Below are 14,906 nucleotides of genomic sequence, written 5' to 3' on the forward strand. Positions count from 1 at the left end.
CAATTGCGAGATAGAGCTGAACTTCGGCGACGGATTGAGTTGAGCCCCAGGCTTGTGAACTTGCCTAAACAGACGCCTAAGACGATTGAGGTTGAGTAGGTAGATACCTCAGCATGAATTCTACTCAAACACTGCCATCTTGTGGACTCTCACTACAACCACATTCCCCCTCTGTCTTCCTGACACATCGTTGAGGCCCGGGGGTGGTAAACATTCATATTTTATCATGAACTATTCCTTTTGGATTTTCTTATTTGACATGAAAGGTGGTGGTTCTGTGATTGATTGTATTGTATTTTCATTAGGATCCCCCATTAGCTGATGCCATGAAGCTAACGCTCAAAGAGTTGATCTCTAAAAGGAATGAATATAGGGAGAACTGCACCAGGACTTTAGCAGAAAGCATCTTCTCAGGAACTGGTGAGCAGTTTGTTTTTGGCCCTGGCCACTTGCATGTATCATTGTAGCATGTTTCTGCCACAATGTGTATTGTAATTGTACTGCAGCCAGACTGTCAGCGCTGCAATTAATCTGTATGGAAATTAATTTTGAGATAAGCAGTAGCACTTTATTATTCATGTACTTTTCTGTTTGCCTCTTGCTCTGTCCTTGTTTGTCCTTTCAGGAACCTACTGTAACGGGACGGTTGACCTATTTGTGTGTTGGCCCCACTCAGCTCCTGGTAACGTGTCTGTGCCCTGCCCTTCTTACCTCCCCTGGGTCACAGAGGGTGAGACTCCAGGCGTCGTATCACACACGTTCCATATCCATTATGTCACGTGATGGCACAACATGACATAATGACATTTCTACCTAAGTAGAAAGTTAAACGTATCTTCCAACACGGTTAGCTCGTGAGCACATCTCTCCATAACCAATCTATTGGTTCCTCTTCTCTTCCTGACCCAGATGACTCCAGGAGTGTGTACAGGCAGTGTCTGTCCAATGGGAGCTGGCGACTCCAGGAGAATTCTTCGGAAGCCTGGCGGGACCAGAGAGAATGCGATGAGAAACATTTCTTTGAAGCCGAGGTGAGGGAAAGGCTGTGAGGAAACTTTTGGAAAAGGCCTTGTAACTGTATTGTCAAACATAAATCATATCCCAGATAAAAATCTGAATGTTCCATCGAGGTCAAAGGTCACCTCTTTTACTTTTGTTTGTTTGTGTTTTCCAGGAGGATGAGGTGTTTCGCCAAGCAGCACTGAGGGTTATCTCCATCATCGGCTACGCTCTGTCCCTCTTCTCCCTCTCTCTGGCCACTCTCCTCATGGGCATTCTCAGGTCAGCGTCAAGGGGTCAGCGTCAAGGGTTCAACGTCAACAGCTTAGGCACATGTTGATGATGATTATGATGAATTCTACTATGGTTGGGCGATGACATGATTGAAAATTAATGACATTCTCCTTAGTCACGGCATCGATTCAAACCCACTAGTCACTGTTCAATGTCAGTATATAATATGTAACGGATATCAGGGGAGGTAGAATAACAAGATTACAGATGTTGTCGATCACTATAAATGACATTATAACAACTACATTGGATTGCCTATGTACTGGGCACTTATCTTAATCACATAATAACAAAATCAACTTCCATGCTAAATAGTCAGTGGTGGTTTTGAGTCAATGCCAACCTCTGTCTCTTCCAGGAAGCTCCACTGTACGAGGAACTACATCCACATGAATCTGTTTGTGTCGTTCATGATGAGAGCCATAGCTGTTTTCATAAAGGAGATCGTTTTACATGTCATGTACACCAAGCTACCCATTGACGACCCAGGGTGGAACTCATACTCCAACTCAGTGGTATTCATCTCCTGCAGAGAATTTAATTAGAAATGACCTTCAGAATATTTATTTCTTATGATATATGCTCAAAATGTCTAGAAAAAAATGACTTTCTTCTGAAACTCGTCAGTCTATTCTTGTTCTGAGAAATGAAGGCTATTCCATGCGAGAAATTGCCAAGAAACTGAAGATCTCGTACAACGATGTGTTCTACTCCCTTCACAGAACAGCCCAAACTGGCTCTAATCAGAATAGAAAGAGGAGTGGGAGGCCCTGGTGCACAATTGAGCAAGAGGACAAGTACATTAGAGTGTCTAGTTTGAGAAACAGATGCCTCACATGTCCTCAACTGGCAGCTTCATTAAATAGTACCCACAAAACACCAGTCTCAATGTCCACATTGAAGAAAGTCTTTGTTTCTGGCCATTTTGAGCCTGTAATCAAACCCACAAATGCTGATGCTCCAGATACTCAACTAGTCTAAAGAAGGCCAGTGTTATTGCTTCTTTAAACAGGACAACAGTTTTCAGCTGTGCTAACATAATTGCAAAATGGTTTTCTAATGATCAACTAGCCTTTTAAAATGATAAACTTGGATTAGCTAACACAACATGCCATTGGAACACAGGAGTGATGTTTGCAGATAATGGGCCTCTGTACGCCTGTAGATATTCCATAAAAAATCTGCCGTTTCCAGCTACAATAGTCATTTACAACATTAACATTGTCTACACTGTATTTCTGCAGTGTAATGTATATTTTACAAGGCAGTGTAAAGTATATAGTTAAGGCAGTGTAATGTATATATTTAACAAGGCAGTGTAATGTATATATTTAACAAGGCAGTGTAATGTATATATTTAACAAGGAAGTGTCATTTCTAATATTGAATAGTCTTTCCTCTTCCTGTAGATAGCGGTGGTATGTAAGGCCTCCCGGATGTCCATGGAATATTTTGTAGCCTGTAACTACTTCTGGCTCCTGGTGGAAGCCATCTTCCTCCACACTCTCCTCTTCACCGCCGTCCTCACCAAGAGACGGCTGCTCAAGAGATACATGCTCATTGGCTGGGGTAAGGTTCTAATGTTTCAAAGACATGTTCATTGGCTGGGGTAAGGTTCTAATGTTTCAAAGACATATTCATTGGCTGGGGTAAGGTTCTAATGTTTCAAAGACATGTTCATCGGCTAGGTTAAGGCTCTAATGAAGATAGATTAACAACTACGGCAACACAATACTCTTTGTTCTTCCTAAAGGTACTCCATTCGTGTTTGTGGTGCCATGGACAGTTACCAAAGTTTTATTTGAAAATGAAGGGTAAGTATTTTTGGAGCATTTCCTCTCATTTCAACACTTCTGATCATATTTCTGACTTTTCGCATAAAGTAATCAATCAGTAGTGATCTGTGTAATTACCCAAATACATCTATGCTATAAGCTGATACTCTAGGCCTAAATCTGGTTTGAATATCTTCTGTCCTAAGGTGCTGGGCCAATAAGGATAGATGGATCTGGTGGATAATTAGAGGTCCGATCTCTTTATCTGTGTTGGTGAGTAGCAACCAACCAGGACCATGCACGGACCTTGGAGAGAAAGGTGCTCAAAGTGAAAAAAAGCCCCTCCCCCCCCAAACAAAAAACCTGTTGACTTCATTTTCTTACATTCAAAGCTAATTAAGCCAAATTAGTGTGTATATATACAGTAAAAGTCAAAAGTTTGGACACAGCTACTTACTATTTTCTATATTGTAGAATAATAGTGAAGATATCAAAACTATGAAATAACACATATGGAATCATGTAGTAACGAAAACAGTGTTAAACAAATCAAAATATATTTTAGATTTTAGATTCTTCAAAGTAGCCACCCTTTGCCTTGTTGACAGCTTGGCACAATCTTGGCATTCTCTCATCCAGCTTCACCTGGAATGCTTTTCCAATAGTCTTGAAGGAGTTCCCACATATGCTGAGCACTTGTTGGCTGCTTTTCCTTCACTCTGCAGTCCAACTCATCCCAAACCATCTCAATTGGGTTGAGGTTGGGTGATTGTGGAGGCCAGGTCATCACTCTCCTTCTTGGTCAAATAGCCCTTACACAGCCTGGAGGTGTGTTGGGTCATTGTCCTGTTGAAAAACAAATGATAGTCCCACTAAGCGCAAACCAGATGGGACAGCATATCGCTGGAGAATTCTGTGGTAGCCATGCTGGTTAAGTGTGCCTTGAATTCTAAATAAATCACTGACAGTGTCACCAGCAAAGCACCCCCACACCATCACACCTCCTCCTCCATGCTTCACGGTGGGAACCACACATGCGGGGATCATCCGTTTACCCACTCTGCGTCTCACAAAGCCACGGCGGTTGGAACCAAAAATCTCAAATTTGGACTCATCAGCCCAAAGGACAGATTTCCACCAGTCTAATGTCCATTGCGCAATTTTCTTGGCCCAAGCAAATCTCTTCTTCTTATTGGTGTCCTTTGGTAGTGGTTTCTTTGCAGCAATTTGACCATGATGATTCATGCAGTCTCCTCTGAACAGTTGATGTTGAGATTGGTCTGCTCCAATCTAAAATGCAGGTAATTGATGATTTCTGAGGCCGGTAACTCTAATGAACTAATCCTCTGCAGCAAAGTCAACTCTGGGTTTTCCTTTCCTGTGGCAGTCCTGATGAGAGACAGTTTCATCATAGTGCTTGATGGTTTTTGCGACTGCACTTGAAGAAACATTCAAAGTTCTTGAAATGTTCCGCATTGACTGACCTTCATGTCTTAAAGTAATGATGGACTGTCGATTCGCTTTGCTTATTTGTGTCACACCCTGATCTGTTTCACCCGTCTTGTGCTTGTCTCCAACCCCCACCAGGTGACTCCTATATTTCCCCATTATCCCCTGTGTATTTATACCTGTGTTTTCTGTTGGTCTGTTGCCAGTTTTTCTTGTTATGTCAAGTCTTACAAGCATTTTGCCCGTTTCTCCTTTTATCAAGTTTTGTTTTGTAGTATTCCCTGGGTCATATCCTGAGTCGTGATAGTACAAACTGGTCATGACTGATCCAGCAGACTCGGACCATCTCTGCAACACTGTCTCTTCACAAGGAGCCACCATTGGAAGACATGAAGAGTTACTACATAACCTTATGGAAGGATTCCACACCATGCCGGAACACCATGACCATGCCGGAACACCATGACCTTGCCGGAACACCATGACCATGCCGGAACACCATGACCATGCCATCGGTGCATTGTTGGAACAATTCCACAGACTATCTATTAGGCAGGAAGCCTCCCAGACTCTCAGTAACCCCGCTACTAGCGATGCTTCTTCCCAGCCTACCCCGGCTTCCCGAGAACCCCGTTTCCCTCCCCTGAAGCGCAACACTGGGGATGCTGGAATCTGCCGTGTGTTTCTCTCCCAGTGCTCCTTCATTTTTGAGCTTCAGCCCTCTTCGTTTCTGTTGGACGATTCTAAGATAGCGTATCTTATAATGCTGATGTCCAGGAGGGCACTCGCTTGGGCTACGGCGATGTGTGAGCAATAATCTACCGTTTTCCTTAGGCTGGAGAATTTTGTGGCAGAAGTAAGGAAGGTGTTCGACTCTCCGTTGTCTGGGAAAGAGACGGAAGCTACTTCTATTACGTCAACACTCCCTTTCGCACTTTAGCCGCCGATAGTGCCTGAAAGCCGGGATCCCTGTTCGACATGTTCCATCATGGATTATCGGAGGAAATAAAAGATGAGCTCGCAGCCCGGGAACTGCCCTTGGACCTCGACTCTCTCATAGCCTTGACCATAAGGATCGATGGGTGACTACGGGAACGCAGTAGGGAGAGGATTGTCATGGCTCCAGAGGCACAACCTCCTGATTTACTGGGCTATGGGTTCTATCATGGGTTGGAGCCCGTTCTGCCATGTGCATTGCCTCAAGGCGGCGCGGCCCGCCCCTGGACGTCTTCCTGCGGACTTGGATAAAGTCTCGGCTCTCTCTGCCATTCCTGTGGAGTATCAAGACCTCCGGGAGGTTTTCAACAAGGCCCGCACCACATCTCTTCCTCCACATTGACCCTATGACTGTGCCATTGACCTCCTCCCTGGCACTACACCGCCTCGGGGGCGGCTTTATTCCTTGTCAGGTCCGGAGATCAAGACCATGTAAGGGTACATTGAGGACTCTCTGGGGGCAGGGTTCATTCGTCCTTCCTCCCCTGCTGGCGCAGGGTTCTTCTTTGTGGGGAAGGACAAAACCCTGCGCCCGTGTATCGTCTACTGGGGCCTTAAAGACATCACGGTAAAGAACCGCAACCCGCTACCACTCCTCTCCTCAGCTTTCGAGCCTCTCCAGGGGGTGACTGTATTCTCAAAGTTGGGCCTTCGGAATGCCTAGCATCTGATTCGGATAAGGGAAGGAGACGAATGGAAGACAGCCTTTAACACAGCTAGCGGGCACTACAAGTATCTGGTTATGCCATTCGGACTGACCAATGCTCCCGCAGTGTTCCAAGCTCTGGTCAATGATGTGCTCCGTGACATGTTGAACCAGTTCGTGTTTGTCTACCTTGACAACATCCGTGTCTTTTTCCGTTCAGTTCAGGAGCATGTTCTCACATCAGACAAGTTCTGCAGCGCCTCCTTGAGAACCAGTTGTTTGTCAAGGCGGAGAAGTAAGAATTTCATCGTTCCTCTATCTCCTTTCTGGGATACGTCATTCAGAAACATTCAGATGGATCCAGACAAGGTGAGAGCGGTGGTGGAGTGGCCCCAACACCTCATCAGAGTGCAGCTGCAATGTTTCCTGGGATTTTCTCATTTCTACCGCTGCTTCATCCAGGCGTACAGCACCCTGGCTTCCCCCCTCTCTGCACTCACCTCACCCAAGGTTCCGTTCACATGATCCCCAGCTGCTGAACGGGCGTTTTCGGATCTCAAGCATCGGTTCACTACAGCCCCCATCTTAATCCATCCGGACCCGTCCCATCTGTTCGTGGTGGAGGTCAACGCCTCGGACGTTGGAGTGGGGGCAGTCCTGTCCCAGCGTTCTGCCCAGGACCAAAAGCTGTATCCCTGCGTTTTCCTTAACCATCGTCTTAATCCCGTGGAGAGGAACTATGATATTGGAGGAATGGAGTCACTGGCTAGAAAAGGCGGAATATCCATTCCTAGTGTGGACCGACCATAATAATCTGGATTATCTCTGCATTGCCAAGTGCCTCAACTCAAGGCAGGCTTGTTGGGCTCTGTTCCCTCGTTTTCATTTCACCATCTCCTACCGCCCTGGGTCCAAGAATGTGAAGACTGATGTCCTCTCTCGCTTGCATAGCTCCGCTGCTACTCCGTCTGACCCAGAGACCATCCTCCCTACCTCCTGTTTAGGCTTGAGGGGCCCGGTTAACCGGTTGTTTGTCCCAGATTCTGTCCGGTCCCTGGTCCTGGAATGGGCTCATTACTCTAATCTAACCTCCCGTCACGGCTCCCGCCATACCCTGGCCTTCCTCCGACAAAGGTTTTGGTGGCCTACTATGTTTTCTAACATTCATCGCCTCATGCATGGTGTGTGCTCAGAATAAGACTCTGCGGCAAGCTCCGGTCTGGCCTCCAACCACTCCCTGTTCCTCATCGCCCCTGGTCCCATATATCCCTGGACTTTGTCACTGGTCTCCCTCCATCTGATCGCAACACCACCATCCTTACAATGGTGGATAGGCTTTCCAAAGTTGCCCACTTCATCCCCCTTCCAAGTTACCCTCAGCCAAGGAGACGGCCTAACTCATGGTAAGTCTTCTGAATTCATGGACTTCCAGTCGACATAGTCTCCAATCATGGTCCTCAGTTCTCGTCCCGATTCTGGAACGCGTTCTGCAACATCACTGGATCGTCGGCCAGCCTGTCCTCGGGGTTTCATCCTCAATCTAACAGCCAGTTGGAGCATGACATTCATGACCTGAAGACGACACTTTGGTGCCTCTTCTCGGCCAACCCCACCACCTGGAGCCAGCAACTTGTGTGGGTGGAGTATGCCCGGAATCCCCGTCCCTGCTCGGCCACTGGTCTCTCGCCCTTCGAGTGCTCCATGGGTTATCAGCCGCCGCTCTTCCCTGAGCAAGACGAAGAGGTCAACATACCTTCGGCCCAGATGTACATTCGCGTACCTGGAAGAGAGCCCTGTCCGCTCTTCTTAAGACCACCTTCAGGTATCGTCAACAAGCGGACCACCACCGGACCCCGGTTCCCCGCTACCGTCTCGGGCAGATGGTATGGCTCCCCACTCGGGATCTGCCCTTCTGGGTGGAGTCCCGTAAACTTTCCCCCCACTTTATTGGCCCTTTCCCCATCTCTAAAGTCCTTAGCACCACAGCTGTTCATCTTCTGTTGCCCTGCACCCTCCGTATACTTTCCACTTTTCATGTGTCTAGGATTAAACCTCTGTCTCACAGCGTTTTGTCTCCTATTTCCAGGCCCACTCCTGTCTCCCGTCTTATCGACGGCCATCTGGCATACACAGTGAGGCGCCTCCTGAGTGTTTGACCTCAGGACAGGAGATTCCAGTACCTGGTTGACTGGGAGGGTTATGGCCCGGAGGAGAGGTGCTGAGACCTCTCTAGGAACACCGTGGATCCAGCCCTCATCGCTGAGTTCCGACCGCCAACACTCCGGTCAACCAGGAACAGTTGAAGTCGGAAGTTTACATACACTTACGTTGGAGTCATGAAAACTTGTTTTTCAACAACTCCACAAATGTATTGTTAACAAACTGAAGTTTTTGCAAGTCGGTAAGGACATCTACTTTGTGCATGACACAAGTAATTTTTCCAACAATTGTTTACAGACAGATTATTTCACTTAATTCACTGTATCACAATTCCAGTGGGTCAGAGGTTTACATACACTAAATTGCCTGTGCCTTTAAACAGCTTGGAAAATTCCAGAAAATTATGTAATGGCTTTAGAAGCTTCTGATAGGCTAATTGACATCATTTGAGTCAATTGAAGGTGTACCTTTGGATGTATTTCAAGGCCTACATTCAAACTCAGTTCCTCTTTGCTTGACATAATGGGAAAATCAAAAGAAAACAGCCAAGACCAAAAATAAATTGTCGACCTCCACTGGTCTGGTTTATCCTTGAGAGCAATTTCCAAATGTCTGAAGGTACCACGTTCATCTGTACACACAATAGTACGGAAGTTTAATTATCTATAGGACCTCAATCCTATAGATAATTTGTGGGCAGACCGGGAAAAGCATGTGCAAGCAAGGACTTGACTCGGTTACACTAGCTCTGTCAGGAGGAATGGGCCAAAATTCACCCAACTTATTGTGGGAAACTTGTGGAAGGCTACCCAACACGTTTGACCCAAGTTAAACAATTTAAAGGCAATGCTACCAAATACTAATTGAGTGTAAGTAAACTTCTGACCCACTGGGAATGTGATGAGAGAAATAAAAGCTGAAATAAATAATTATCTCTACTATTATTCTGACATTTTACGTTCTTAAAATAAAGTGGTGATCCTAACTGACCTAAGACAGAGATGTTTTACTAGGATTAAAAGGAATTGTGAAAAACTTAGTTTAAATGTATTTGGCTCAGGTGTATGTAAACTTCTGACTTCAACTGTATGTGCTCGGATAGGACGCTAGGTGGCGGGGCGGGGGGGGGGGGGGGGGGGCACTGTTGCCATTTCGTCTTGTTTTGTCAGGTCTTATCAGCAGTTTTCCCATTTCTTCTGTTCTGAAGTTTAAATAGGGCTATCCTTCAAACTCATTAAGAAGGGAAGAAATTCCACAACTTAACTTTGACAAGGCACAACTGTTAACTGAAATGCATTCCAGGTGGCTACCTCATGAAGCTGGTTGAGAGAATGCCAAGAGCGTGCAAAGCTGTCATCCAGGCAAAGGGTGGCTACTTTGAATAATCTGAAATCTAAAATATATTTAGATTTGTTTAACACTTTTTAGCTTTCTACATGATTCCATATGTGCTATTTCATAGTTTTGATGTCCACTATTATTCTACAATGTAGAAAATAGTACAAATAAAGAAAAACCCTTGAATGAGTAGGTGTGTCCAAACTTCTGCCTTTCAATCTCTCTGTCCCAGCTTTGATGCACCTGTACTGACCTCACCTTCTGGATGGAAGCGGGGTGAACATGTAGTAGCTCAGGTGGCTATTGTCCTTGATGATCACCTTGATGATCACCCATAGGCCTTTCTTTTCTGAAAAATCCCATTGCAAGCAAGCTTATAGCCTTCTGCTCAAAGAGAGAGCAAAGAGGGGCGGGCTATCAGCTGATAACGAATGTAGATTATGTAAATCAGATTGTTTCAACAGGATAGCTAACGAACTAGCCTTTACCTGTGATTGGAGTTTATCCTGCTGCTGACATCTGCGTCTTAGGCCTACTAACAAATTGAAGCCTTCCATGTTCCTGACCGTGAGATGACCCGTGCAACTCAAAAGGGATCCGCTTCCACACTACTGTTTGGCGCCGGTAGCTTCTCCAGGACGAGTGCAGTGCGTGTGCTCATCTATGGGCAGGGGAGGGGGACTGATACCTAAGAATGTGACACAATGATAAATCATCCATCAAACCATATAGACTGACACACTGGGGGAATCAGTTCTCCTGAGCGTTCCAGTGATTTCTCACTGATTTCACACTGATTTTGGGCTGTCTGTAAGATCAGTAGTTAGTAGAGACAAAGTGTAGATCGGTAGTCAGTAGAGACCAAGTGACATAGACTTCAGCCAGAACAGTGGTTGTCATATGTGGTCACAAGCATATCTATAGGGCAGAATGGTTAGGGTGCAGTGATGACAATAAGATGGGGATTCTGTTCTTAAAGACACCGTTTTGACACACCAGACTAAAAACCCATGTCTTACTGTTTTACAGAAAAAAAACATTTAATTGATTTGTGTTGCAGGTCATTTTCTACATATTCATCAAAATACTAATGTTGCTGCTCTCTAAGTTAAAAGCAGACCAAGTGAGATTCACAGACTACAGATACAGGTACTGTTGCTCAAAAGGGTGACTGATCTGTTACATGAGTAAAAACCTCAGTACTGTCTGAATGCCATAACGCCTTTCCTTTCCTCTAAGCTTGGCCAGGGCTACACTAGTCCTGATCCCTTTACTGGGAATCCACGAGGTGGTTTTCACTCTCCTGATTGACGAGTGTGTGGAGGGAAACACCCGCTATGCCAGGAACGTCATCAACCTCACCCTCAGCTCCTTCCAGGTGAGAGCTGAGAACAATGGCCGCATGTCACAACAAGAACATAACAATGTTTTATTATGTTTCCATTATTTTGTGTTCCTGTTGAGGATAGAAAAGAAAGCACCCAGATCCCATTGAGAACAACATTTAGTGGGAGAAATTAGTCCTGATAAAAATGCAATGGAAAATTAGCCAGTAGAGTAATGCCAATCATTGTCATACCTCTCTCTCAGGGACTCTTGGTTTCTGTGCTGTACTGCTTCGCCAATGGAGAGGTAGCTATCCACAAACTATCAGTTAAATGTACTGTAGTCTTAAGTGTTAGGCTAACAAATCATAATGGGAAATAATAAATAAATATAACACCACATAAATCTGTTATCTCCAGTTCCAGGCGGAGCTGAAGAAGCACTGGCAGCTCTTCCGGTTCACTAACCACTTCCAGGTCACGCCCTGTATTGACTACCGGGACGCGCCCCTCAAACACCTGTGGAAGTGCTCCAGAGGACGACGCTCCCATCAGAGCAAATCATATAAGGAGGAGGGTGGGCCTGCCACACACTCACACCTGCTGCAGGTGGCCTGGCAGGGGGACGGAGGAGGGGGAGAAGGAGGGGCAGTGGCAGGGTGGAGAGGAAGGGGGAGAGAAATGGGAGGATTGGAGTTCCACACCAGGAAGAGTCTGTCAGGTAGTGACGGAGAGATGACGCTGGGAGAAACCATGGAGGAGATGCTGGAGGAGAGTGAGTTCTGACCTCCATCTTGTGGACCCTCCTTTTCTCTCCAGACTGATATGAACTGTTACGGGGCCTCGTCTCCTTATAGATGGAGTCATTCCTATATGATTCAAGTCCTTTGACAGACAACGGTCACTTCTTGCGTATAATAATGATGTTGTATCTTTGTACAGATTCTTTGTACATATTCTTTGTATGGTACCTTGTGTATCATTGTGTATGTGAGCAATGTTCCATGATTTTAATACTAAATCATAAAACACATACAGTACCAGTCAAAAGTTTGGACACAGCTACTCATTCAAGGGTGTTTCTTTATTTTTACTATTTTCTACACTGTATAATAAAAATGAAGACATCAACACTATGAAATAACACATATGAAATCATGTAGTAACCCCAAAAAGTGTTAAACAAATCAAAATATATTTTAGATGTTCGATTCTTCAAAGTAGCCACCCTTTGCCTTGATGACAGCTTTGCACACTCTTGGCATTCTCTTAACCAGCTTCACCTGGAATGCTTTTCCAACAGTCTTGAAGGAGTTCGCACATAGGTAACCGACTGCCTTGATTCGGTCTTATGTAGCAACATTTGAAATTGTGTTTTTTACATATGATTAAAGCAGAGACACAGAGATACAAAATTGTATATCATACACTGCATTTGAGGAACAATGGGAAAGTAATTCTGCTTTGAAAGTTGACAAAGTTATAACCTCACTTTTGAGAAAATGGCGTTTGAATGTTTTTTTACCGACTGGAGAGCTCTTCTTTGTCTACCCCCATTCAGCATCGTTCACACCCTCTTAAGCTTTAGCCCCCACCCAAACTCTGACCATTTTACTTGCCCTAGCAGAGCTGGTTAGGATGTTTTCATGTTATCCAGAGCGTTGGTGACTGTAACTGTGCTGCTGGCAACAATTTATTTGCGTTTATTTACCGACGTTTCCTGACACTGGCCATATTGAACGGGTGTTGAGCGTTCTTAAATTCATCAGTTATTCTGCGCTCTGGCACACTCAGACGAGAGTGCTCTGGAATCGGAGTAGATGGCCAGACTGAATTTACGAACGCACCCAAAATGGTTACTTGTATAGTGTAGTCTTTTGTTAAGACATGTAGCTAGCTAGCTACATGTCTTAACAAAAGACTCCACTCAATGTTTAGCTAGCTAGCTAATCCCAACTCATGACGTTACCACCCTGCATGAATCTGCTGGTAGCTAACCAACCAGGTTCAATGTTAGCTAGCTAACATTAGGCTATAACTAGCCAAGAAAATGGCTCTGAGATACGAATAATAAGATCATACACGTAACTTTGGCTAGCGAGCCAGCCAGCTAACATTAGCTAGCTAACAGCACACTTTAACTTGAAATGAAACCACTTTCTTTCAAAATTAGAAACATGTAATATCTGAAAATGTAGCTAGCTAGACTATCTTACCCGTCATCATGGATGGACGTGACTCCTGTCACGGATACCATGGGTGCCCTTACTATGAATATGTATTCTTGAGACAGGTGTTTTTTCTCCATGTCCTTAGCTATCATACTCGAATTCCACTGATTTCAAAACTCGGTCCTCCAGAAAGTGGACAACAACACTTGCAGTTTAACTACGCGATACATAAAAAAAGCTGCATTAGACAGGATTACCTACACATACTGACCAGCTCAAATAGACAGAAGCGTGCTATATGTCAAACCAATCCAAACTCATCTCTCGGCATGTCCAGCCCACTCATTATGTCAACCAATCATTGCTAGCGGGAAGGTTGCTCCTTTTTTCTGTGGCTAAACCAACCAGGCTCGTCATTTAACAATTTTATGCGTATTTACAGATGGCATACAAGTTTGTTATTAAGGCACATGAAAGTTCACTGTTCGAGGAGGCATTTCTGCCTTAATTTAAAAAAGTTTACGTTCAAACGGCTCTCCTGTGAAGTAGTGACCCTATTTTCCTGAAACGAGTCACTTATGCTGAGCACTTGTTGGCTGCTTTTACTTCACTCTGCGGTCCAACTCATCCCAAACCATCTCCACTGGGTTGAGGTCAGGGGATTGTGGAGGCCAGGTCATCTGATGCAGCACTCCATCACTCTCCTTCTTGGTCAAATAGCCCTTACACAGCCTGGAGGTGTGTTGGGTTATTGTCCTGTTGAAAAGCAAATGATAGTCCCACTAAGCGCAAACCAGATGGGATGGCATATTGCTGCAGAATGCTGTGGTAGCCATGCTGCTTAAGTGTGTCTTGAATTCTAAATAAATCAGTGACAGTGTCACCAGCAAAGTACACCCTCACCATCACACCACCTCCTCCATGCTTCACGGTGGGAACCAGACATTCGGAAATCATCCATTCACCTACTCTGCGTCTCACAAAGACACAGCGGTTGGAACCAAAAATCTCAAATTTGGACTCATCAGACCAAAGGACAGATTTCCACCATTCTAATGTCCATTGCTCATGTTTCTTGGCCCAAGCAAGTCTCTTCTTATTATTGGTGTCCTTTTAATAGTGGTTTCTTTGCAGCAATTCGACCACGAAGGCCTGATTCACGCAGTCTCCTCTGAACAGTTGATGTTGAGATGTGTCTGTTATTTGAACTCTGTGAAGCATTTATTTGGGGTGCAATGTCTAAGGCTGGTAACTCTAATGAACTTGTCCTCTGCAGCAGAGGTAACTCTGGGTCTTCCTTTCCTGTGGCGGTCCTCATGAAAGCCAGTTTCATCATAGTGCTTGATGGGTTTTGCGACTGCACTTGAAGAAACTTTCAATGTTCTTGAAATGTTCCGGATTGACTGACCTTCGTGTCTTAAAGTAATGATGGACTGTCATTTCTCTTTGCTTATTTGAGCAGTTCTTTCCATAATATGGACTTGGTCTTTAACCAAATAGGGCTATCGTCTGTATATCACCCCTACTATGTCACAACACAACTGATTGGCTCAAAAGCATTAAAAAGGAATGAAATTCCAGAAATTAAGTTTTAACAAGGCACACCTGTTAATATAAATGCATTCCAGGTGACTACCTCATGAAGCTGGTTGAGAGAATGCCAAGAATGTGCAAGGCTCTCATCAAGGCAAAGGGTGGCTACTTTGAAGATTCTGAAATATAAACTATATTTAGATTTGTTTAAAACTTTTTT

The 14,906-nt window shown here is 44.8% G+C and overlaps 1 protein-coding gene across 1 annotated transcript; it reads left to right on the forward strand.

Moving 5' to 3' along the window:
* Positions 1-326: 326 nt before the first annotated feature.
* Positions 327-12,076, forward strand: LOC139569682 (glucagon-like peptide 2 receptor). Its single transcript, XM_071391091.1, has 12 exons — positions 327-420; positions 626-730; positions 910-1,031; positions 1,175-1,281; positions 1,652-1,808; positions 2,703-2,862; positions 3,047-3,107; positions 3,275-3,341; positions 10,718-10,806; positions 10,897-11,035; positions 11,248-11,289; positions 11,403-12,076. Exons 1-12 carry the CDS (start codon positions 327-329, stop codon positions 11,766-11,768), a joined length of 1,509 nt encoding a protein of 502 aa, XP_071247192.1. The 3' UTR covers positions 11,769-12,076.
* The last annotated feature ends 2,830 nt before the right edge of the window (positions 12,077-14,906 follow it).

This window comes from Salvelinus alpinus, chromosome 3 (assembly GCF_045679555.1).
Source record: "Salvelinus alpinus chromosome 3, SLU_Salpinus.1, whole genome shotgun sequence".
NCBI lineage: Eukaryota > Metazoa > Chordata > Actinopteri > Salmoniformes > Salmonidae > Salvelinus > Salvelinus alpinus.